The 27,666-nt window shown below is 37.1% G+C and overlaps 1 protein-coding gene across 6 annotated transcripts in view; it reads left to right on the forward strand.

The window, feature by feature from the left end:
- The first annotated feature begins 365 nt into the window (after positions 1–365).
- Positions 366–27,666, forward strand: part of LOC110977378 (transcription factor 12-like) — a 219,064-nt gene continuing 191,763 nt past the window's right edge. For 3 of the 6 annotated variants that reach the window (XM_022231438.2, XM_022231442.2, XM_022231440.2), the window contains exons 1-4: positions 366–605; positions 6,456–6,562; positions 9,710–9,805; positions 15,638–15,818. In XM_022231438.2, coding sequence (XP_022087130.1) covers positions 6,536–6,562; positions 9,710–9,805; positions 15,638–15,818 — 304 coding nt within the window. In that variant the 5' untranslated portion in view covers positions 366–605; positions 6,456–6,535. Of the gene's footprint in view, positions 606–6,455; positions 6,563–9,709; positions 9,806–15,637; positions 15,819–22,243; positions 22,792–27,666 lie in introns of those variants that run through there. The other 3 variants (XM_022231444.2, XM_022231445.2, XM_087139669.1) reach the window with 3 other exon arrangements.

Consider the following 27,666-nt stretch of genomic DNA (forward strand, 5'->3'; position numbering starts at 1 on the left):
TGGAAAATTTGGACATGGCTTACTCAGGTCTTTGTTAGTGGACAGTACGGTGGGGACAGGGAACTCTTGATCAGGGAACCCGTCTAGAGGAACGAATAATGCGACCTCTGTGGTCCACATGTGCACATAACCGTGTATTTAATTGTATGCGCAGATCCAAACAAAAAATAGTTCTCCCAACACCGCAATTTGAAACCTTCTAATTAAAACAAAATTAGTTTAGAAAAATATTCCATTCATTGAAGTGTTCATGGTTACTGAAATTATTTGATGGCTGCTATGTTAACTTGAACTTAAAACATTAGAGTTAAAGGTCATCAACAGTAAGCGGAAGAATATGATCTACAAGAAATCTCAACAAAAGCCCCGTTAATGTTAAAGAATAAAGATGTCTGCCAGCTTGTTGTGGTTAATGTGTTGATAGGCATGGTGTGTAAGATCGTGTGCTTGCTGCAGATTTTTAAAGAATATTGACTTTAAATAAGTTCTTGATTCATATTCAAGGCACCAAATCCTCGGAAATAAGGCTTTCAGAGTTATGCATTGCTGGTTTTTGCTTCTTGACCTCTGGGATCTGTGGCACTAAACATTGTAACAGTACACAGGTAGGTAAGCTGGTAGTATTTTAGCCTAGGCCAGATCTATTCTAAGCATGGTAAGCAATTGTAGTGACATTGCGATGGCGGTATTCTCTCAACTCCAGGGCTTACTGTTTTCATGGTTTTACTACTTCAGCCTCACTAGGCCAAGAACGTCATGGAGTTGGGTCCCATGCACACCACGCAACGTGCTCAAGCAATTATGGGCCTAGTTGCTAGGTCCAGAAATTTGCCACCTACATGTAAAACTAATCCATTGGCATTATTGTTTTCACAGTAGGCCTAAGTGACGAAATAAGAGACCTGGCGACTATACTGTCTCACAGTCGCCAGGTCCCTAGCCATACATGTTGGATTTTAATTGCCTGGCCCTTCATTAAAATCAGTCCATGTCGTGCATGGTCTAACATGCCTAATGTCTAAGTAGGCCCTAACATGAACTAACCATAGCAAGGAAAATCAACTGATGTCTGACATTAGCATGTTTAGGCCTACATGTGTCAGGCACATAGGCTTGGACCCCATAGACTGTGTGTGCAGTTAGTTTGTGTATTCGCGCATGCGCAAAAGTGACCTATAGTTGTCGGCCTGAAAAATTATTCTAGCAGATGACGCATATCTGTGGTGACCCTTGTGAGGGATTTGTCTTGCCATTTCTCTTAAAGACATTGTGTGTTAATTGCCAAGAATTTATCAAATGGTGATTTTGATTGCTTCTGTGTTGAGACAGACCTCCAGAAAGAATCAAGGAAGTGGAAAGTGTATGTTTAATGATAAAGGATAATTTGGAAAAAAATTAATGTTTTACCTACCTTTGTAGGCCCTATTGGTCGTGCTTTTAAGCCCCAATAAGCGTCAACAAGTGACAACATACACGAGTAGCATCAACAAACAGACCTGCCAACTAGTACGATTTAGCCGCATCTCCCATTGGAAATTCTTGAAAATATGATTGTACGGTTTCTCCCCCATAAATTATGGGTTTGATATGCCTGAAAAAAAACAATCGCAGTTCAATGCTTGCAGTGTACATTATGCTAGAAAAAAAACGGCTGCGAATATATACATGTACACTATGTGTTTGCTCACATACAGTGTATGTACATGTACGTACAGGGTATGCACGTGCATGTACAAACCTTGTGTGTAAACCGCATTCGGCACCCACTCGAGCATAATGTTGTGATAGGCTGCGCATGAAATATCAATATTCATGTATGTATTAGTTAGACTCTTTAAAGTCGCTTGTGCATCAATGGAAAAAGTGACAAACAATCTCCATTGTTCTATGCAGCACACATTTCCCGCCATCATAAATATGGAAATTGGGAAAAAAAGTGTGTTATATATTATTGCACGGCTTTTACATACTCAAACAATTGTTGGAAATACATATAGACTCATCAACATATCAGTGCAACACTACTTTATGAATTGTCTAAAGAGGGTCCAATTTGGATGCAATCTTTGACAAGACCGATCCTCAAGTTAAAAATCTGCGGAAATAAACAAGGATGGAGACATTTTATGGCCGGCCAGCAGGCAGGTGACAAAATCCACGCCAGGAAATTTCAAAAGCCTGGACATGCGATGTGCATTTCAAGATTTCAAAGTTTGAAAACTTGGTCAAGTCAGGTGGAAATAGGGCCATATCACTTTTAACCTCAATAATGGATTTCTCATGTGATTATTTTTATGTGAGAAGAAGAGTTGACCGAATCTAGTCCAAGCTTTGCATCCTTTCTCCATGTTCCGAGTTACTTGGACTGGAGTAGACCCAATCCAGACAAGCGGTCAAAACAATCACCTGGAGGAATATGCTCATTTTTTGCAAAATATGATTTTTAAATGAAAAATATGACATCTGAAGTTTCAGAATATAGTTTTGTGATCAAGCGGTTGGCAGGTCTGAACAAAGTGTCAACAACTTGAAAATACCCTTTACAGATTTAAATGTGGTTTTATCATATCTTAGAGACGCTAACACCTGCTACTGTGTAAGAGAAACAGTTAATTTGCTTCCAGATTCTCGCCTGTTGAAATGAACATTTTTCATGATGTATGGAGGCCGCCATCTTTCTTTCCTCTGCTATACACATGAAAACAAGATGGCAGCTGGTCGTGTTGCACGAGCAGGCCGGACTTTGTCACTCCAATTTCCACACTCACACAAATACATGTATCATTGCAGATAAATTGAACATGATGATATGTTGGAGCCTGTTATAAATATGAAATTTTTGCTTAAGTATGCTTGAATAACTTATTGACACTTTATTGACGCTCGTTGATGCTTGTTGATGCTAAATAGCATTACCCTCGGTGGGAGAAACATGTAACACTCATGTTCATGTACATGTGATTGTGCTATTTAGTGTCAACACACACAATTAGCGTCATTAGAGCATTGATGTATGATGACTATAGCATCATTATTATATTGACGTCATGTCTTTTTTATGGCTCCCAACTGCCATGATGACATGTTCCACAAGATCCTGCACATGGGTTTGCAATCATGGCTGTCTGTTTATAGGTTGGGGTACAAAAGCATTTTTAACCTCAAACCTAAATGTTGTCAATCTAATTTATCAAATGCATAATCCTATTTTAAGTAATGTTCCTCAATTTAATGGCCAGATATATTCAGTACTTAAGTTATGTGAACATGTTTGGTTACATCGTAAAGAATGACAGCACTGAAATGAATGTTTCATCCTTACCTCTCAAAAACAGTAAGCAGCTGTACCACACAGGTACATGTCACCCCATACAACATGCAGCTACATGTACATGAAATGAATTTGGGGGGATTGTATGGCTGTTGCATGAACTGTAGGGTGCTGTGCTGGTTTATTTGTAAATCATTTTGAAAGTCAGCTGTAAGAAATGTGTGTGTAACAACTTTATTGTCACATGTACACAAGTTCCAAGCTGGAGGGCTTCTAAGCTTAACAAGTATACCCGTAGCAAATACATGTACTGGAAATACAGATTTTTCTAAGTCGATACTTTCTCAGTCATATCACTGATGCACTGATAAAATTGTCCAGGATTGTGTATCATTAAAACTCTTAGATACTATAAATATAAATTCATAAATAATATCATGGCTCTGAAGAAATGGTTCCTTACCAACTGCAGTACTAGCAGAATTAGATGGATTGTTTTCTTTTTTTCTTGTGTAACCTGATAAAAATTTCTGCCAATGATTCTTATGTCCTCGAAAATCAATCACCCATACACACTGTACCTTGAGTCGCATGGAAACTGTTGACATGACATGCCACAGAAATGAGGGGTTGGGATAATTACATTATCAAACTTAACGTTAGGCAGGTATCCCCAAAAAGGCATGATCATCATGATAATTGGCTTTCTCGGTTTTGAATTCAATCGTAAGATGCACATGAATCTCTTACACAAAATTGGAATTCATCATACATTAAATGACATGAAAATTTTGCCCCACGAAGGTACCGGAATGTTTGAGAGGTTCATTGCTTGTTTATTAGTGGAAAGGAAATGTTTAGCTAACAACAACATAAAATCTTAGAAAAATGATAATTCGTTAACGAAACTATACACCCTTAGAATTTACAAAGAGACAGAATATAACCACAGAAACACACCACCGCTGAGCGAGTTGATTTTGATTACGTATATCATGTGAAGGCCTGGTATGACCCCAAGACCTGAAAACATTCGTTACCTTGAAATTTTGATAACGTGATTTTTAAGTTGTTCCCCCTGAGGTTTGGGCTGTCAAGAATTTACTGTGTTTTATTGCACACTTAGATACTTAGAAATAAAAAGTTTAAGTTGCAAAGTAGTCCCGTGCAATTCTAGTTCTTGAATGCACTCCACTGAGCCTTCCTGTGCAGTGTTGGATCCAGCAGCTTGGCAGTAGAGTCAGTGGGTGGGGACGTGGTGGAAACTACTTGACTAATATGTTTTTGTAATTATGGGTACCCAGGTTACCACCTGTTACAGGAATTGGCTACCCTGTTCCCATACTACCTATAAATGCACACTATCAGGTGGAATCTTAGTGAGTTGTGAGCCATACCCGATAAATGAGATTCAGTCCTAGGTTTTGACACCTTACATGTTCTGGTGCATGCATTTACTTATTTCAGCGATTGGGGTTAGTTTTTCTCAGTCGGTGGAAATCAGTGAAGTTTTAGAGGACGGTGAAACAGCATACATGTATTATCAATTTTATTTTACACTTCAAGTAACAAAAAAAATCACAGATATAAAAACCATATTGCAGATATCCCACTATTTTGATTTTTTTAAAAGAATGTTGTGTTTTGCAGTTATCCCAGTATTTATATTTTTTTTAATGTTGGCAGTTGCGTTTTTTTGGGGATAAACAATACCGGATTGTGACAATAGAATCCCATTTAGAATGCAAAACTTCATTACTCTTCTTGTAAAAGTCCAATGTATCACAGCCCAGGATATAACTTTTCTCTGACTTACTAGTACCTTTTAACTGCATGATAACTAGTCTTGTAAATCAGACTTAGACAACGACATTCAATACACGCCACTATAACGAACACAACAGGGTCCAAACAAGTTGTTGGGCATAGCAGTCATTATGTGTACAGTGTAGCTTTTTTTGGTTGCTGATGCACATCTTTCCATCTCTAACCTTGTTAAATGTGCTTACATGTATGTGAGAAACAAGTTGGAAATAACACAAAAAGTCTTGCATTTTGTTCAATGAATGTTCCTTTTGATTCATATTTCACCTTTTGGTTGTTCTCACTGGAAGACCAATCGTGAAGTGAAATCAAGTTGAAAATCAGCAATATGATAAATCCTGCATGTTGTTTAGAATGGACTCTTTAGCTTCAGTACTTTACCTTTCTTGTAGTCTTCATGTACTCAGTACTACTCCATGTAATCAAGTAACAAAGTTATGGCTCTGTGATGAGAACCTGTGATTATCGTGATCAGTACACACATGTCCAGTTTACTTTCTAGTGCAGCACAGTGGTGTCCATAGATACATGTACATGTATAGAGGTTGTACTTTTGATGTGTTCCACTAACGTATGCATACAGGCACAAGCTTTACTGCTGTTTTTATATCTGGTAGAGAATGTTAAACAATGGATTTTCATTTTAGGCTGCACTAATACATGTTAATAGCCAATTAATGGCAATGTGCACAATTTGTAAAACTTCAAAAATGGGATGGTCAAATTATCTTTGATAGTTTATTGTAATGTACATGTAAGTACGTGTTAAATATACATATGTAATAGTGTCAGACAATCTGAAATCTTGTCCCCAGAATGCTGTCATTTTCAAGAAAATAGAAATTGTATAGTTTTTCCAATGATCATCTGGATGGACAATCATTGGAAAGTACATTTTGTTTAAATAATGCAACCTTTTTCAGGAGCAGCAAAAATGTGTGATGAGTTAGCTGTTGGAGGGATCTATATTAACAGGTAAAATAAAAGCTGCCAACATGCCTACAGTATGCCCAAATGCAACCATAATTAATAGGCTAAAGGAGAATTTGGATTGGTTTGAAATTAAAGTTTCTTTATGAAAAAGGAGTTTACCTCATAAGAATACATCACTGTCTCACTATCACCCTTACTATAAAGATATGGCCCAAACTGAACAGCACTTGTGCAACATGGTTGCTCCTTTTCAATTTCATGGTGAAACCTGCTTTCTCAAACAAAATCTGCAATTTTGAGATATTTAACCTCCCATTTTTACAGTCAATAACCCTCCTGCCCAAATGCAAGAGTAGTGACCACCTTTGTTGATTTGTAAAGTGTTTATTATGTGCACTGAAGTGTGTGTGGATGGTTTTTACCGCAGTACATGTGACAAACCATGACTGTGAGGTCGATCATGCAGTGACTTGGAGTGTTTATTCCACAAATTCTCAACGTTGCATTATGGAAGAAAGAGACACAAATTTGAAGGTAAATTTGCTGACCACTGACATTTACTGGAAGCTGTGGAAAAATGCTCTTTTGTAGGGCCATAATTGATCTGCAGATCGACCTTGCTGTGCATTATCCTGGCACTCTGGGAATGTCCTGTGATTCATGAATTTTTGCAAGACAAATTGCACATGCCATGCATGGAAGCTTAAAAATAAATAGCTTTTATTCTTGATTTTTTCCAAAACAGTGAACTCAACAAATGAAATAAGTACATAGAATGATACCCAAAGTAAACAACAAACCCCCAAATCAGCCAATTTTGAAAAATTGCAGTTTGTGCAGATTGTGTACACTACTTCACTAGTTCAAAGTTTGTTTACAAAAGTTGTTAGTAGCTTTGGTTGAATTTAAAAGCGAGAAGTACCAGGGGTAATGGGTTAAAAGCCATTTGTGACCAACTCTGCAAAAAAGGTGTGTTAAGTCCGGCAATGCAAAAATGTGTAATGACCCATTCCATGTACCGAGGGTGAAAATATTTGGAAATATTTTGGGGCCAATTGCTTGACCAGAAAGCCTCTGTTGCTGAGGAAAACCAAGAGATTGTCTAATGTAAGTTTAATGTTTCTGTTTGTTATGTTTAACCCTAACTATCCCAAACCAAGTCCCAAGTCAGCACTCTCGGGACTGAAGAAATTATGATGACTTACGCGAAGGCCGACTTGTGTTGTAAGTTGCCATTTTGCCGACTTACACGTACACTCGGCATATATTTCCTATGTACATTATGATTCCTTGCACTAATTCAGTGGCTTTCATTTACCCTGGTACGATGTTCATTTCTACCTCCATGGTCAATCCCAGCAAATTCGTTCTCGATTATTATCCTGCAAATTCGATAATTGATCATGTGCCCTTAAGAACGAAGCAAGGACGGTAAGCCACTTGCCTATCACATCACGACTCGACAGTGCAATAGGTACATGTACGTGATACCGTTAGGGTATAGAAAACATGTACACTCATCCACACATGCGCATTGGTTAAGTTCATTCCATATATTCAGGATACCAGACCCGATGATTCTGACTACCTGACGAATCATTATCAAGGGTCGTCCGTGAATCTTTGGGCAGGGAACCAGACTATGTTCAATAAGGCGACCCCCCAAATGGACAGAGCGCATGCGTGTAGCACAAGAGGGGTTACTGGTATTGATGTACTCATGCTGGCCGCGCGTGCATGGGACTTGTCACTTGACACTTCTTGGCAACCCCGGCAAAGGAAACCAATACCGAAGCACAATTTTTTTAATGCCGACTTGCACAAAGGAATTTGGATGGTTTTGCGGAAAAGGGGCCATGAAAAACATGCCGACAAATACGAAAGGACGACTTACAAATGCCCACTGAGAAATGAAATTTTCAATGGAAATGCATTACAGACGATGGGGTCGTTTGTCAAACGGCCGACTTGGACAATATGACGAGTTACGCGATGTTGACTTAGAGTTTACTGTACATGTACCTGTTGGATTTTTTGAGGTTCAGTGTGATTTCTAGTGCAGGAGCCTAGGGGGTTACAGTTGAAGGGCATTATCTCAAAAAGCAGGTGTGATAAAATGAAATTATATAAATGTGCAAATGGCAAATAACTCCAAAACGCAAAATGCCACTGGGATGAATTATATATCAAATGAAAGCTTAGGATGTGAGCAGTTTGATTATATATGTGTAACTCAAATTAAAAAAAGTGACAGCATATACCTTTTTGCAGAGCTGGTCACATTTTTCCAAGCTTTATTGCTAGTACATTTATACGTGTATGTATGGTACAGTAATGGGGAGTTTTTTAATCATGCACAATTTCTGGACAATTTTATCTTGGTATTGGCGATATCACTGGAAAAAATCAACTATGAAATAAAAATAAGTACATGTATTCACCAGCACTATTGTGCATGTGCCCACAAACAATATGCCTATTGACCACACTGCGTGTTCACTCATGTTCATCACAAGTAACATTTTCCTTAACATTCCAGTCATCATCATCAGTCTAAAGTACAGTGTATATTGCATTTATATGAAGCCAACCTTTAATGTTTGGAAAAAGTGTACAGAAAACTCAGGAACCAAGGAGAATGTTTGGTAAACAATTGTTCTGCACAGCAACATTTTTACTGTACCTGATACATGCATGCGTGTATGGTGACATGGTTGGGCAAACATTAGACCTGTAAACATGGCAGTTACACTGTACAAAACACCCCACTTTGAATGCATGTTTCAACATTAAATTCTACAGTGAAGTGTTATGCTCAGTTGAGATACATGTATATGTAATTGTGAAAACACATGTATGTTACTGTCATGTTCTAATGAATTTAATTTGTACACGTACATTTAAGTAACTGTACTTTAAGAGTATAAAAATATGTATATTAGGCAGTTTAGGATAGACTTGCTTGTCTTTGACTACGTTAAGTTGAAAGTAGCACAGGTATGGAAGTCAGTGCAGCCACTTCCAGAGTAACCTCCAGTGTTGAGCTACATTATACATGTATAGCTGAATAGTCATTTGTGGCCACATGAAGATTTGTTCGAAGATCACATAGTTGACTGCAAGATATGAAAAGTCACTGACAGAGTCTGAAGTTTTGACGTGCAAGTATTTATTTCTGATGGATTGTTTGATATTTTTGTCCTTTTTTCTCCTTTTTTCACCTTATTTTCCTGTGTTGACAATTTACAAAATTTCAGGCAACCTCCAAAAAAGCAGCCTTCAGAGAAGCTACACGTATAGAATTTTTTCCTTCACCTAAAATAAATTAACATATGAGTGAGGTTTGATTGTAAGGTTGTCATGGTTAATACATGTACCTTTATAGAAAATAAATGTAGTATATCTGTGCTACAACTCAATGATGCCTTTTGTCAAGGTACAAATCACTGCCAAACATGCAGAAATAATGTAATGCATGTAAGTAGCAATGCACCGTACATCGTACATGGAGGATGGTACAGTATTTGCTGCATTGACTTGAAAACTACTGTTTTCTTTTTGTCAGCTATAAATGAGCTGGAGCTTTTTATTTCATTTAGAAAAATTCAATATTACAATTTTTCATTCCTTCAAAAGTGGATGTCACCAAAATGATTTTAAAAATCTTTCTTTGCATTTTAGACAGGCATAAGAGTCAAGATGCAGAACTCTGTACCAAGGATGCCTAGTATGGGACCATCTGACAAAGAATTGAATGACCTATTGGATTTCAGTGCTGTAAGTTTATTGGTTTGAAGCTTGTCAGTGTACATGTACCATGCAAAGTTGATTTCATTGTATCTAAAAGGCTATACATATAAATATTTTGTTGGTATATCACTACAGACATTACCTAGTGGATAGTAGGGATTTCCCTTCTCATGTCACAAGGTTTAAAAACAAATTACAGCATAGCTACTGACACATGTATTCAGTTCTTGTAAACACATACATGTACATGTATACATGCATACATGTATACAGGGGTGAGATTTGCCCTGATTTTGCTGGATTTTTGGATAAATGCATTCAGGACTTAAAGATTTTTCTCCTTGGCATGGCATTGCCAGAACTACGAGTTGTGTTTTCCAAATTTTGCACAAACGTGAAAGCAGGATAGTGCGCGCACTCTTGTGTTTAATTTTACTCCAGCTGAAATGTAATAATATACTACTGAACAGTGGGGGTATATGGTATTGAACTGTAAGAGCTCGGCTCAGCTTCTAACTGTACATGTGCTATGCATTGTTACTGGTCGCATTTACAAAAAACTCAGGCGCTATTTGATGTTTGTTACATTATCAATTTTAGAGGAGATCTTTGACTTGATAAAGGCTTGAAAAACCCATAAAAAGTCAGGAAGGAAAAGAGGCAGCAAAGGGGAAGACAATTATTAGACCAAGAAAAAAGCTCTGCGTACGATTACTTACCTCTCAAAAATAGGGTTGGTAGGCCAGAAATTATTTTTGTGCTATTGAATGGGGATAAAAAAAATCAAAATATTGCCGCAAAGTAATGAAAATTTGCCTTAATCAATGTAAAAATACAAACAGTCAAAAAGTCTTAAAGAATTATGAACACACACTCTGCACAACCCTGGTCAGGTAATCGTGACAGGAAACTGAAGAACAATCTCTGTTTGTAGCATGGTAAATCTGCTTGTTGCATTTAGAGGGGCAGGCGATGAGCCTTGTCTTGCAGCAGGAAATTTGGCGGAAACACGCTTGTTTCAAGTACAAGCACGGTAAGAGCAATAGAACCTCAAACCAAATTCATGAGCACAAAAAATACATGTACGTACATAGACAAGAGATCAAGTTCTGTGAATTAAATTGCAGAAATCTTCTTGAAACACTGTTGTTTTTCGACATGGAGCTGTAGAGCTGTGTGTGTGTCGTGTAGTGTACAGTTCGTGTAGTACAATGATGCTATATTCTGGCTCGGTCACAGACTGGTTGCAAAATTTTTCCATCATGCCTTCTATGGCAATGGTGCAGCATTGTGGGAACCAGCGTAGCATTGCTGCAATGTATTGCACATTGACACCTTGTCACCACCGCCAAAGTGAAATGTGAAGGGAATTTGTGATAATAATGGAAGTTTCTTTTGACAAGTTGCGAACTGAAGTAGAAAAACATATAAATACATGCATTTTGGCATGGAAAATGTTGAGAGGTGTTTTGTGAAAAAGAAAAAAACAGGACTTTTAAAATTTGCTGTTCAAACTTGTAGATAAAAATTTAAGGGTCAGAAAACCAGAAGCAGGATTTTTTTCGCCTAATTAGAAATAAATTTTAAAAATTCAACAAGCGAGGATACTAAAAGGTAGTTGTTAAAATGGAGGATTTAGGGACATACTTAAGGAGGAACATTTTTTTCCGGATTTTTCAGTTTCCTCAAATCTCATCCCTGATGTATAGTGTTAATGGAATATGAATTTTCAGGGCTATACTGAATATCCAAATATTAGATTGATTATTTAATATTTGAATATTTGGATGCAAAATTCATGAAAAAGGAAGGGAGAAAATTTATTTTTTAAACAAAAATTGCATTCTGTAGGTTTATTTCAAGGTGATTTCAGATTCTTAAAGGCAGCTGATATCCCCAACAGCAAAATAATGATTTCACCCTGGAGTGGAAATAGATTTGTAGCAAATATAAGTCATGAATGTACACATCAGCATTCTTTGTAATGATTAGATATTGATGCAAACTGCATTGAATGAAGTTATGAAACCTTCATGATATTTCAACTGAAATTTGAGTGATTGAAGGTTCAGTGAGGGAGATGGCTGCCCCAGACAAAATTGAGAATTGGCCATGTCAATATGGTAGTCTCTTCGTGACCACAAATTGTACATATAGCATAGGAGACATTTTTATTCTAACAATATTTTTCACAAATCATAATTAGAATAATTTTTATATTATTATTGCAAGTTGTCACTAAATAAAAATTATACAGACACTGATGATCATGCAGTCACATCTGGATTGTTCCATTGATCCCAAGCAAGGGTACTAACAGAAATGTGGACCACAAATCGGAATTTTTTTTGTGGGGGGGGTAATCTCAACCATAGTTTAAATGATTAGCTTCGTGTTGGCAGGTCTGTAGTGATTGATTCCTGTCGAAAAAATTGAAATCATATTACAAAATGACATAAAGTTTCCTTATTGTTAACAAATCGCATGCTACGTGCGGTACACTTACAGTACATGTGGACTGGTTGCCATTGCTAAATTGAGACTATGAATGATACCTTAGATGGGGCAGGAAGTCATGCGAACCATCCTGTATCAGTGGAGTAACAGTGATACATGTAACTGACCAAAGCTGTCAATGTTAAGTCGGCAAGGGTTGTTGGAAACCATCAAATCTATCAATATTTTTATGAGTATTTTTTTTGTAGTCAGTAGGCATAACACAAAGCAAGATTTTTCACATCAGTCAGTTGCTTGCATCATAGCATTGGCTGGTCTACGTGTACATGGCTGCCCAATTATTTGATTTGAATCAGCCCTATGAATTTTCCTTGGGAACTTTTTTGTGCAACTTTCTACTCGTCTTGAATGTAAGAAAACTACCATACATCTCTCTGGTTACTCTTGGTGAAAAGGGAACTTTTAATATTTGAAATTACTAACAAATGAGGGCACTATTGCTGTGGTCACAAAATTGGTCATTTTGGGGGTTTTCTGTTGAAGTCAGAGTCACATATTGAAATGTGGTGTCACCTTCGACTTTGGTATTCTTTTTGGCCTCAGTTTATTGTCAGTTCAATTTCAAAAGTCAGTAAGTTTAACAATAAATCTTGCTTTAAATAGTTTTGAAATTTTCGATAGCTTTGCTGATTGCTGTAGACACAATATTTTTTTGCTATGTGAAATTATGAATATGCAGTTAAGAGGCTGTAGAAAGTCATGAATGATAATGCTAATAGAAGAAATGTTTTTACGCATACAAGTAGGTGTTTTTAATCATTCACAAGATCTTTTCAGGACAGTAGTGATTACATGTATCAGTACTAAGTCGTGTAGTTACCATCAGAGCCTTGTAGTCTTTGCAATGAGATAAATGTTCTGTTGTGTTAAAAATTGACATTTTTAAACTTGATATTCTGAATTTGATGAAATATTTTGTGGAAATGTTAAGTTACAGTATGCATATTTGTCTATTTAATTTGTGTAAAGTTTCTCTCCACATTGCATTAGTTTGCACTGCACTTTTTTGCATTAGATTAATTGAAATATTGGTTTAATAAACATTGTAATGAGTATTTTTTTATTGTTTTTGCCTCAACTTGTTATGAAGAATGAATTTACATCGGGAATAAAATAAAAAGTAATTTTTAGCAGTGTGTAAAGAAGGCATAAAAAAGCCAAATAGTCTTACCAGGTCAGAGGAAGCTTTTCTGATTATGTTAATTTTAAATGTCTGAGTCTATGTCAACTCTCATTTCATACCAATTACCCTTACAAAAACACGGTATGAGTATGGTGGGGATATGAAAGTGCTGCAGGCAATCTGGTGATGATGCTTCAACCAGTCACAGGGTTCACTTGCATTCCTCTTACCAGGTCACAAGGAGTGCTAGTCGACTCAGGTCAAGAGAGTTCATCTGCATTTAACCCATACAGTTGTTTATTAAAAGTAAGACTATAAAAAGAAAACATATGTACATTAATTCCATTGAAAGTTAATGCACATTGGTTTTAAAATTTAGAAATGATGGGTATAATGCATGTATTAAACAGAATTTACTGTACAGTGTACATGTATGTAGAAATATAAGGAGCATGATACATGTACATGTATGTACATGTACATAATTATGTACATATACATGTATGCTCATCCTTCCCAAAATTCTTCATCATAAATGTAGTGTACAGTCATTCTTGAGGAGTACAATTGTTTCAATCAGAAATAAACCTAAAGCATAACTGCTATGTACTTACAGTCTTGCTTGATTTTGATGGACTCAGTAAATCTGGGCCATCTTTACTGATACACACAATGACTTTAAAGAATGGCTATCATTTTACTGCACTATAAAATAAATGTATACATGTACATGTACATGTATATGTAGAACGTTGTAGACCATTATGTAGACATACATGTACATGTATGTGTCCATGTATGCATCTATTCCATAAATCATGTGTAAAGATGTAAATGCACAATAGTGTCTTAAAGTCACCTGTTCATGATTTGCTTGTATGTCAGCCATTGTGGTTAATGGGATTGCAGATTTTATCATTCATATGGTAAATCCATTATCCGTCATTAATAAGCCATATATGTGCATATAAGATGCATCAATGCAGACTTTACATTTGAGGCTGTGATGTTGCTTGTGATATTTTTTTATGCTAGTACTGGAATTTTCATTTTTTTCTGATAATGTACTGCTATGTATATATACAACGCTACATATATATGTTGCTGTATACACTTACCTACATGTACAAAACCTGTAGACCTTTTCTTAAGCAGTTGCTTTGTTCTACCACAGTTTACTTTTTAACAAATGTCGGTTTATTATTGAATAAGGCATTGTGGGATTACAGCTAAAGGAATAGGTACATGTATGTTATGGGTTGGTTTTAACTAAGGTGTTAAACCCACCAGGGGTCTGGAGATGATAATGGACTGAGCTTAAGGTGAGCTCCATTGTAATAATACATAGAAGATGCACCTTTATGTATGGGGGAGTTGAGTAGGACTACATGTATAGTCCTTATGGCTTAACTTGTTTCCCAAGTAACAAAAAGGGCTTTATGGTTATTCTCAGATACAGGAGGCAGAGACAGGAACATTACATGTATATGTACCTGTAGTATCCATATGATAAACACACACTAAAGCCACTATTTTTACTGGTGCCGAAATTGGCCAAATAGAATGCCAAGTTTAGTACCTTTTTATAGATGCGTACTGGTACATATGTTGTACATGTCCTATATGGATGCGTAGTTAAGAAACAAGGCATTTCAGTCCTTATCATCAGTCTTAAATATGTTTCTTTTACTTAAAGCAAATTTTCCACGTCCTGTAAAGATTCACAGAAAACGCAGGAGCTGGGGGGGAGGAAGATATTTGTTAAATACCTGAACTGCTCAGTATAGCAGTATTCATTCAGTATAACAGGATTGTCATGTACACATACGATGAAGCTTGTGTGAGTGCTTTTTTCTTTTCAGTCATGGCAGCTCGGAAGCCGTCTTTAAAAAGCTGAATCGTATTATGTCACAGATCATTGCCATATGAAGGTGTTTTTAGTTGAATTGATAATTTTTAAGAGAAAGATGTCAACATTGGTTCTTTGTGCCATACTTGCGCCTGCATGACTTGGAAGATCCTCAGGGTTTGCCAGCTAAATGTAAAGTAGAAGGGTGTTATTAGTAAGTGAAGAGATGTTTTGGAATATTCATTATAAGAACTGCATTTTTTATGTACTATAAATGATAAGGCGCTGATGAATTACTGTACATTACATGTAACGGTACTTGTCCAATCAATTTATTTTGTATCTATTTTGCTATATTTGATACCTGTAGATGTTTTCACCTCCAACCGGGACTGGTGGCAAGCCAGGAGGTACGAGCACTGTACCCATGAGCCACTGTGGGCCAGGAACAGTCCGACCAGTACGACCTGCAGGAACAGTACGTTCAGCAGGACCAGGTGTACCCCCAAGTCCAACTGGGCCAGCGGGTCAAGCATCTACCTATAAAGCAGGTGAGATATCTCTTGTGCTTTTTTGGCTCAGTCTTTGGGAATTCATAAAGCACAGTGTTGTATTTGGTCTTTCCGTTAGTGTAGCCTCACATGCAGTGTTGTATTCAAGTCCATCACAAGTCCTTTTACAATTCCCTTCTCTGGGCCAATCATAAGTAACAGGGTGAACAATGACAAAAGAATGCTTTCGTCACAGTTCGTTTGAATAGCTTGTGAATTTGCTTAAGACGGAAAGACTTGTGATAGGGACTTGTGATGGACTGGAATACAACACTGATTACATGTACTCCATTTATCTGATACAAAACAGTGAATGGATACCTCATTAATATAAATTCCATCTGATACCCGTCTCAGTTGTTAATGTCTTCATATTCAAGAAACTGGGTAGATTGGTACAGTTAAAAAATATGACTGACAATATTATCGGTTTTTTGCATTCCCACCCCATTGGAGGGAAGCTGGTGAGTTTTTTGCTTCAGGCAATGAAAAAGATAGACATGTAAAAGACTGCGTGTGCATGCGTACATGGATTGGTACATTTGTATGTACGGGAATACATGTAAACATGCAGTTATGCAACAACAGGATATCTTGTCAAGAAAATGTTACTATTGTATAGTAAATGGTCTTGGATTGAGAAATCTGAAGGACTAGAGGGATCCCAATACGACGCTTTTAGCGTCCATCTGCGCACTTCCGCGTTTGAAAACGAGGCTGTATGTGTCAGCTTCAATTCTTAATACGATCAGATGATGGAAAGTAAAGAGTTAAGACACAAAATACATAAAGGTATGTTAAATTCAGACTGTCAGGCTGCAAATTTTTGTGGAAGGGTCTTTCAGGATGACTTGACACGTAAAATCAAAAGAAAAAATAACAACAATTGTGCATTGGGTGTGGTTTAAACTGAAGTGACGTCACACTTACGAAGTTCAACACAGAGCGCCTGCCGTGTCAAATTACGAACACCACCCCTTTCATTTCGGTTGATACAAGTGTCTGGTATAATTGGAGCTCAAAAAAGCTGAAAGCGCAAGTTCTAGCACCATTGAACCAAAGTGTTTGTGTTAAGTACTGCCACTTTTAGGTGGTTATTTTTTGGCCAAAATGGGCATGGCCATCAAATTCAAGTTTATAATGATTGCTCCCTATATGCCACTGTTTTTATTGTGTCAGAGCAATTTGAAGGATAATGACCTTAAGTCAGATAGGGGTTACTACACTGTATGTGTATACCGTATAGAGAACCTAAGTGTGACATCACTGTGAACCAGAAAGTGCATAAAGTAGGAGCATGTCCTGGTTCAAGTGCTAGTTCTCACGCTATTAGAAATATCTTTTACATACATAATTTTGCACATGACGTATCCACTTTGGTATTTTATAGATGCTGACAATGCACTGTGTGGAGGACATGTAACACTTTTCTGGCATAATCTCACAGATCCTTGTGAAAGAAATCTTGAGAAGTTGTACCTCACATTTATATTAGTCTGAACATGGATGGATAGTTGTTTTTCTCACATTTCTGTTTTACTGACCTTTTGTGGTTGGGGCACGAGTTTAAAATCTCCCTGGCTTTCACACTGCTGCTGCCATACAATAATTCACACTGTGGCTGCATGCAATACTGTAGGCTTCGTCTGCAACGTTGTAGGCTCCCTGGAATTTGAGTGCCATTATACATGTACCTTGTCTTTAGATGCAAACCAGCGTCAATTAAACTTCTGATACTTTCATCAGTTAGATTTTGTGCCTCATCAAACCCCCCATTCTTGGATTAAAATTACAAACAATTTATTGCTGTTGTAGTTCTATTATTGCATCAGAAATGTATTGTGATAAATCTTACAGTACTCCGTAGTATTACCAACATGTACGTGTATATTGCATGCATTGCAGTCTCTAAAAACTGTGCATATGCACTATGCTGCGGTCCTAGACAGTATACCATTACATTCGGCTTGCTATTGTTTGCTGTATGGGTACGAGTACGTGTGAAAAAACTGAATGCAGTGTGTCCATTTGCAGCAACAAAAGTTTGAGTGAACGGGGAGTGATTCTATATGCAGTTAGGCTGTGCATAACTAATTCTCTTGTTGGCCTCTGAGTAATGATCAAACACGCATAGCAGATTTTCTTTAGTTAAAGGCTTGATATAAAATGTTTTTCTTTTTCTGCACAAATTAAATTTTCAGCCTTTGAGGGTAGTGAAAATTGAGAATGCCTGCATCATGTGTATGTAATGTTAAGTCATTAAACTGGCATCCCTGACACACATGATCATGTAGGGACAAAAATAGGAAGTTTTTTGTGCTTTTGGTTTCCACACTGGATTCCAGGCTGGTTTCCACGCTTTAGGTTTCCACACTGACCCTAATTTTTTGGTGCTACCCTAAAAGTTTTATAGGCAATTTTTTTTTCCAAATTTGTGACTTGACCCAATTATTCTGAGTCCTTGAGTCACAGGTTTTTTGCCTGAAGACCTTCGAGAAAATAACTTGGATTTCACTTGAACATATTTGACTTGTTGACAGTATCAACATGTATGTACTTCTGTGTACATGTACTGTGGGCCTACCCATCGTGGCGTGGCCCATATTGATATGATGCACTGCGGGCGTACATGCATGTACAATTTACATGAAACCCAGCCTACGAGTGTGAGTGCAAGCACACAGCATGATACACCAGCAGTACAGTACATTTACTGAATAACCTTTGACATCATGGTGCATCGTTCCTAACACGGTATTCATTTTTACCAACGTTAATTTTGCCCTGGTACCGGGATGTGCACGAGATCATTGATGAGAAAAACGTTTCTTTATCAATAATTTGTCCAAACAATGTTTTTTCATATTGAACCTTTTTATTTTTAAAACATGAAGGTTTCAAAAATGATATCTATATGCTTAATAATGGGCACTTTCCAACAATGTAGTGCCTGCTGGAGTTCGTTGATATTTCAGGATACCAATAGCAAAATATTGATAAGTACTAATTTGTGGGAGGGGACCTTGAAAAATAGTACTCTATACTGTGAAAATGTTGAAAACTTTGAACAGCCCCTAAGCTGACAGGTTGGACCTGTTTTGTGAAACCTCAGCCACATTTCACAATGTGTGCGTTTCACAGTAGTGCACCTCCAAGAGTTTGCAACGCATTGACCAGTCACAGTGAGTGAAATCTGTTGACGAATGAATGCTTGGAAAGGGTCAACAGATTTCGTACGTTGTGATAGATCAACGCGTTGCAAACTCTTGGAGTTGCACTATTGTTAATTGCCCATATAAAAATAGATGTGATTCAGGATGCAACTTGGGAAAACAGGTTTGAGTAGACTTGTGGAAAAATGACTTTGAGTCTTGACTTTCAGAAAAATGACCTGGTTACAACACTGCATTGATGGTTAGACAGTTTGAACTTCTGTTTGGTGTGTTAAATTGAAAACTTACTGAAAACAAAAAAGTTGTGAATAATTATTAGATGATCTCCAATATAAGCAATTCATATCAGTGCGCTTCCAAGAGTTTACAACGCGTTGGCCAATCACGATATATGAAATCTGTCAACCCAGTGCGCGTTTGGAAAGGGTTGACAGATTTCTTTTGTTGTGATTGGCCAACACATTGCAAACTCTTGGAGTCGCACTATTATGAACCACTCGTATTCTTTCACACTAATAAATTCTGCACAAAACCCAAATGTGCAGTGTACAGTGTAGCTCGGTAGACAATATTCTGTGGATGTACATGTAGCTTCAAACTGTTTTGCACGTGAGCTTGTTTTCATCTGCAGGAAACTGTATCCTCAAAAGCATGACAAGTTTTATGGAGAGAAAAGATACATGTACATGTATTGTGATGGGAAACATTTTAGGTTTACTGCAAATACATTGTACATGTACATGTATCAGATGAGGAATCAGCAGTCCAGTAGAATTACCTCCACACTCAAATAAGAGTGCCCTTGGAAAAAAAAATGTGTAAACAGCTGTTGGTTGGCTTCTTTTGGGGAATTTAAGCTGTCAACAGGTGCAGTGTACATGTACAAGTTGTGTCACAGTGTGACTGAAGATATTGAGGGTGTTTCTTACATCTGATAAGATTAGGATTCTTCCACTTAAAGATTAAAGCGGTAAAAGGAAAGGGAAAACCACTGAAAGGATTAAAAATGATGTTTGTATTTTGTAAGTTTGAAATCTTAAAACCAGTGTTCAGTTTTGATATTAGGTACACTTTTTAAAGACAGTTCATACTTGATTCATGAAGCATAGTGATATGGTATGCTTTTATTTGCAAGAGGCTTTTTGATGAGTTTTGTTACTTTGTTTTGGTATAGCAATTGGCTTTTCTGCATTATTTTTGTCAAAATTTCTTTTCTCTTTTCTTAACCCTAACCCCCTAGGCTCCTGCACTAGAAAGCATACTGAACCTCACAAAATCCAACAGGTTCATGTACTTGTCTTTGTACTTGTACATGCAGGTTAGTGTACCAAACCTGATAAACTCCCACAGAATGAGCCCGTTGGAGTTTGAGTGATATGATATGGATGGGTCTATGCAGTATAGGATGACTTGCACTGAACAGTACCAAACCTGACAAAATCAAGCATAGTCCAACAATTGGTACAGCAAGCCAGACACTGCACACAATGAACCCTGTGTGTCCCAACTCACACAGAATCCAACACCATCTCCCTGGGCCTTTCATCCCAAGTCTCACAAAATTCAACAACAAGTTCCTCAGGTACGGTACCAAACCTGCCAAAACCTCACAAAACCTGCTGTTGGAGTATGGCAGGTTTTGGGCAGTTAGGGTTAATTTTTTCTCCAAAGTCCCATTGACTTTGTACATGATTTTGTTGATGGCACTTCTTCAAATCTAAAATCTTCAATCTTAAACTTAAAACCAAATTTAACACCTTAGGCAGCAGATGTGCACTGAAATTTACATGTACATCATGTTATTACCAGTCATGTGATAGCTGTTTTTTGTAAATTCTTTGAAGGTCAATATCTCATAAAGTATAAGTCCAATTTATGTAACTTTGTATTCATTCTAGGTTTTACATGTGCTGTATGTCATGTATATGTTGTACTTGAAAATTGGAGTGATGTCTTGATGACATCATCGCTTTATTTCTTATGTACCATTGATTTTGTTTGTTCTTCTCATGGACATACTAGTAACTGTTGAAAACAAATTATTATTATTTTTAATGCAAAACCTTTGTAAGGCATCTACATGTACTGGTACATGTATACACCCTTGGTGGAAGTATTTTTGATGACCTGATCATGTCATTGAAATCGAGACCTTTTGTTTCATATAAAAGATCATCTGATCATCTTGATACTTACTAGGAAGATGTTTTATGTGTTCTGCATTCCAAATATCAAATGACGTCATGATGGCATCATTGATTGATTTTTGTTATATTTTTCATTATTTTCATTTCTTATAATTTTCTTTCATAAAATACATCTTGAAAATATAATTTTCTTGTACATGTAAGTTTTGGCACTTTTCCAAGTCAGATTAACTTGAAACTTCACAGATATGTATGTTAAGTCCTTGAGATTGGAATTATCAATTACAGTGATAGCATGATGACACCATTAAGGGATTTAATATGGATTGTTAAATATTTCAGTGACTTTTATAGACCTTTTTACTCATTTTTCCTTACAGATGAATTTTGTAGTTGGTTTTTAACTGTTATTGAGTCGTTTTGATATTTTTTATGATCTTACATGTACATGTAGTTTTGCAAGCACCTGCAGGACAAAGACGTTTTTTTATCATCATGTTTCCAATTTCAGTGCTTTTCAGCACAGTGATTATGCTGTTGAAAAAGGAAGCAAATGTACCCATCGCTTTCTTCACTGAAGAAGCTTGTTTCCAGCTGTGCATTTTTACCATCCCACACATACACATGTACATGTACGTATGTGGTATGTACATGTATGGTTCTCTCCTCAGATAGTGCTTGCCATTTCTGCATAGACATTCTAGGGTTCATCAAATGCTCCACTACGGCATAAAAGCCTTAGCAGTGACGAAGCATACTTGAAGGTGTCACCATATAGATTTGCTTTCATGTGTCTTCATTGTCATGCTAATTTTTCTATAATGGATGGTGATTTGCATCAATTGGATCCAAGGCTGAACTTGTTTTCAAGAGTTCTGTTTTCTATTTTTTATGGACACATGAGGCTTGTTCTGAGCAAAAACACTTCTCCGGTCATGAAATGGAGAATAGGACACTTTCACAAATCTGCTGGGAGACCCAGACATGTTTCCTCATTTGTAGGTACATGTACCTACATGTAGGAAAACTATTGAAATAGTACTTGGTTTAAAGGTAGTAATGGCACTACAATGGTCATTTTTGTGGTTTGTTTTTATGTTAAAATGGGGATAATGGCTGGTCTAAATAGTTTCCAAGAACACCATATGCTTTACTAATGTATACATACATGTATATGTACATTGCACATTTGGCAAACTGTCTTGAAGCGAAGAATATCCTTTTTCAGCTGGTTGAATTGGGAAACTTGTGACTATATTCTCTGAAGTTATACTGATATATGACCTAGCCCCTGGAGATGAAATGTTGCAGAGTAGTCAGAGATATTTATGGCCATCCTGCCATGATCCCACCCTTGTAGGGTCAAGCAGTAGGCTGCTCTAATGTCAGTGACTCTACCTCTTGGCTGTTTTGGTCCTGGGCCACTGGCTCTGTAAAATTGGGCTGGTGCCCCCCAAGTTCTTTGTTCTTTGCAGACATTCACTTCTGCTTTTTCTTGACATTTCCTTGGCCAGAATTAGCTGGCAAACTTGAATGTGTTTTCATCATACTTGCGTTAGTACATGTACATATACCGGCATGTAGCTTTGCATCATACTGTACATATACAAACATGTACATGTACCTGCTGTTCACTGAGTTGTCGTCCAGCATGTAAGCTTTCATTTTCTTGTCTAAAATCACTGTATACATGTACATGTATATTTGCTTGTTCTGCATGTTACATGTATGATGACAGTATCCAGCGCTTCTTTTGTGTGTGTGTGGCAAAAGTGCATGCTCTTCATATGCTGCTTTGTGAGGCTGCCTTTGTCTTGTTATGTTAACTCTTGAGAAACTAATAAAATGGGGAAAAACATTTTAAATTGGCACATTTGATGCAAAGTTGTGATACTGTACGTGCAGTTAGAAATTATGAAATTGTAGACACATAATGAGTTCAATACAGAATGGTGGTGTTTGAGGTCACATAGAGCTATTCTCGTTTATTTGAAGTGTATGCCTGATTGTGCAAATGTTAACCACATGAATCTACAATTAGAGTACATTTAGTATCTGAAGAGAGGGTTTGCAGTAACACCATGTGGATAGATCTCTCTTGGAAATAGTATGGTTCTGATAAGAATTGCAGTGTGTGTGTGAACTTGACATTTTGACCTGTGTGCTCTGTTCATCTTCCACTCCCTCTTCCAAATGAGATCCATCCACAAAGTGTTACCACAAGCCTTCTCTTTAGTCTATCTCCACTATGCAAAGCTTCAAGTCCTTATCTACATATAGCGTGTTTCTTGCTTTCAAACTCGTGAAGTATATTTACTTCTTGCACTTGAATATGCCTGTACATGCACCCGTTTGGGGGAGGGGAAATTAACGATATGAAATATTCAATGCTAAATAAATTCACGTCATGAAACTTAACTGCTGATGGTATTTTGTTATTTTGACTCAAATCATTCAGACATCCTACTGTTTAAATTTCTTCTGGTGTAACTACATCCTCAGATGCTTGACATCACTGTTTTGTGGTGAGATGTAACTGATACTGTGTAACTTGAAAAGCGTTCAGATACCAAATTGAGTTAAACTACCGCAAATGTTTTATGCAAATTTAATGTGGCGGGTGATGCATAAATTCATATATTTACATGTACATGTAGTTTTTTATGGCCCATGAAGTATAAAGCTTAAGTAGGCTTTCTGGAAAGTTGAATTTTATTGTAATTCCCTTGAGGTGTATGGCTATATAGCAAGCGCACAAGGTGGATTTTACCATAAAGCATGCTTCTGTTAACTTGAACTGAACCAAATGTACATGTATACAACATATTGTACATGATAAATGGTGGCAGCAATTTGCTTGGAAATTTGTCAACAGAACCTGTCTTGGTCTGAGTTCCTGAAGTCTGGGATAGGTGTAATATATTACCAATCTCTGCAAGACTTTATGTGTACATGGTTAGTCAGGTTTCTAGGTGAAGAAGCCATGCTCTTGTTTGCCCAGCTGCAGTGTTCTTTTATGGAGCAAGTTTACAGCTGATGTGTGGCATTGCATAGTTCTCTTGGCAGAGGGAGTTCTGCTAGAGCTGTGCAAGGAAAGGATGAAATGTGTTGGAAATTGTATGATAAGGTAATGTATTTATTTCGTGTAAGCATGTGATGACAAATTATAGTTTAGTGAGCAGCCAGTGGAGCAAACAATTGGTCAAACATGTCACACTGCACAATACTGCACACTTACATTGTCTGTATACCTATTCTACAGTAGATGATACATGCATGTACTTAGGTTTCAGTGTAATTCTTTCAGTGGTAGAGTTTTGCAGTGCAAATTTACAAATTTTGGCAGCTTCAGTACCCTACTGGTAAATGTGTGGTGCCATCCAGGTTTCATTACGTGTATGCTACAGGCAAATTAAAATATTTGTCATTGAAACACTTGAAGAAAAAAATAGAGACTACGTATACATGTTCCCAGACTATGTCCATGGAATGGATGGTTAGGCTTGCTGGACATGACAACTTGTCTCTTGTGGTTGCATTTGCCATCAAAAGTGAGGGAGAAATAAAGAAATACATGTACCAATATATACAGTTACTTGTATTTACACGTCATTTACATGTATTTGCTTTTGCCTTATGATGAGTTTAAAATATGTTCCCATGAAATGAGTAAAGTGCAAACCAACCTGCAATAGCATTGGTACCATACAAGGTGAGATGTACATGTATGTATTGATCCATATTTAGTACAATTTATTCAGTTTGATGTCATCGTCTAGAGTTTCCCTGGCTTCCAGGCAGCTGTATGCAAATGAGATGCTTTGTTACCTTTGTTGGTTTGTGTGCATTTTGAGAATGTGTATGACCCATTTGGCTTGTGCCTCAGCCAACAAGGGTCAGGTCAGAGTCCTATATTATCATCACACTTGTACTCAGAGTGAGTATGCACAGCATCAGTGGAACATTCAGATTTATGTTAGGAACAAGAACGTGCATGTACAGTTTGTGTCAGTCTTTTCTTTGAACATTCACTTTATTTCACATGGGGATCAAACTTTCATTACTTGTTTGGTTATTGCAGATAATATGGAAACTTATTGCTAAACACCAGAGATCAGTTTTGCATTCATTAATAACCTGCCAGTTAATTTAACATGCAGTGTTGTGTTTACTAATACCAAGTGGATATATTTGGTGCAAAAGATTAAAGTTATGTAGTTGTTTGGGGATTAAAGTGAATGAATGCTATACTGCACTGGTGTGTACATATAAACAAGTAAACTTTATAGAGATGGCAGGAGCACATGTATGTACACACATGTGGGAGTTGCATTAAATTTATGATTTTGTACAAGTTACCTCAAATCTTTTCTAAAAATGATTGCTTGTTTGTAAACAGTGAAAGTTAGTGGTTGTAAATTGTGCAATGCATGAATTCTACAAGGAAATGACAATAGCCATGTTGACAGAATCTTTAAGTTACCAGGTACTGGTAACAGTTAAAGTTTAGGCAGTGCAAAATGGTATTTCAGAGTCATTTTGAAGATTTCACATGTAATCTAGGCATGAATTAATGCATTGCAGAGCATAACACAAGGTCCAACCCAAGACCTTGATAGGGTCCATTCAAAATTGCCTAAAGAATTTTGGAGGATTGAGGTGGGTAGGGGTTAAATGTTCACTGAGGAATCAGTTGTGGCAATCACTATTAAACTACATTTGCTAACATAGCTGCCGCTGCTGTGCTGTTCTTGCAGTCATCTCCATTATTATTCTCATTTAAAAGATTTTTTATGAGCACATCTTGCAAAAAAGTTTATATATAGGAAAATATACTTTGTACACATCATTTGACATAAAAGAAATTCAATAAAAAATCTAATCAATCTGTCAGTTTCTTCTACTTTCTTAGAAGACTGAGTTAACTCCAATGTTTTGGAATATTGACTAGGTCTCTTTACAGTTTCTTCTGCCATTCTAAATTCTAAACGCTGTTGAAAAAAAACCCACCCAATACAGAGGCGCCTTAATCCAATGGCTTCCATGAAAAGATAGCCAGTACAATACCTTACTCTGATCTGAGCATTGTTATGGCATAAGGAGGCGTCAACCACAACAAATGCCCATAATCAGAACCATTGCTTCCATCACATAGCAAACATCTCAAGCTTTCATTCTGGAACTGTAGGGTTTCGGCTAGTCACAAGTGAAGAATACATTGTATGGGGTACATATTTTTCAAGTCCTTCAGGTGCCTCATCACCATGATGACCCCCTGTCTGGACTGGGTTTGACCACACTGACTTTGGATTTGCTGAGGGGCTGAATGCATATTGGATTACTATCAGGAGGCAGCCTGAATCCTCCCAAATCCCACTTTGTCTACAAAATGAAGGAATGATTGAATTATGCAGTTGTGGATCCATTATGTTTACTTCAAAACCAGGGTTGGATGATGGAGGATTTGGGGTTAGTGTTTCTCTGTTTAACAGCTTGATCAACATTTCAGGATACATGTGCACAGACCTGAATTTTAAGAGTCAGGCACTGCAATGACTTGCATACATGATTGAAACTGGAAGATTGCATCAACTGGCTTTCATAAAATGTTACCAGTTTCCACAATATGACTTGGCTGATTAGTCTGTCCCAGTAATTTTGTTCTACATATAGTTTGTATTGGAGTGAGCACACGGACCTCTCGGTTATGAAACACATATCTCCTAGAACTTTCGACCTGTGCCGTACATTTGCAAGTTCTTAATGAAAATGGGCATTTCATGGATGAAAAGTGTTGAGGGTTCCTATTGAAATCCGGGCATTGTTTTGAGCACGTGTGTATAGTTCTGAGCACGCGCAATACCTGGAAAAAGGACGGACATGTCTGCTGCCACCAGCATCTCAAAGTCTCCCATTGCAGCTGTCATTATATCTAGTGTTTGAATATACATGTACCATGTACATGCACTTCCAAAAGATGTTCAATTTTTCAGAACTTGCATTTGTGAAATGTGTACATATTGCTTTTAACTTATGTACATTGGAAGAAAAATTAATCATGCACCAATACTATTTAACTTTAGGTCATTTTAGTGTAACTGTCATAAAGAGCAGCAAAGGTACCAGTAACGGTAATAGTCAAACAGTGTTATCTAAAATGAATATCAAAGAATTGGAATGAGATCACTTTTTCCATGTATGATGTACCGTATGCCATCGGTGTTCTTATTTGTATTTTTCGTTTGAAAAAATATAAATTGTGGTCTGCTGTATGCGTAAATTGTGAAGTTTTTCTTTAAGGACCAGGTGGTGTTGAGATAATTAAGCTTCATTACTGTTGCATCAGGGCCAGGTGAACTTTGCACACATACATTGTACAATGATTATGCAGTGAGATCTTCTCCCATCTTCTGCTTTTGAAACTCAAATTAGTGTGTTGATTTCTAGACCACTGAGAGGAGATAACTGTAGCAGAGAAGAGAATCACCTGATGACAATTATTTCCTGTCGTATAGAGCACTTGTTCCA

Source organism: Acanthaster planci, linkage group LG08, assembly GCF_054643075.1.
Source record: "Acanthaster planci isolate LZ-2023a linkage group LG08, COTS_SCS, whole genome shotgun sequence".
Taxonomy (NCBI): Eukaryota; Metazoa; Echinodermata; class Asteroidea; order Valvatida; family Acanthasteridae; genus Acanthaster; species Acanthaster planci.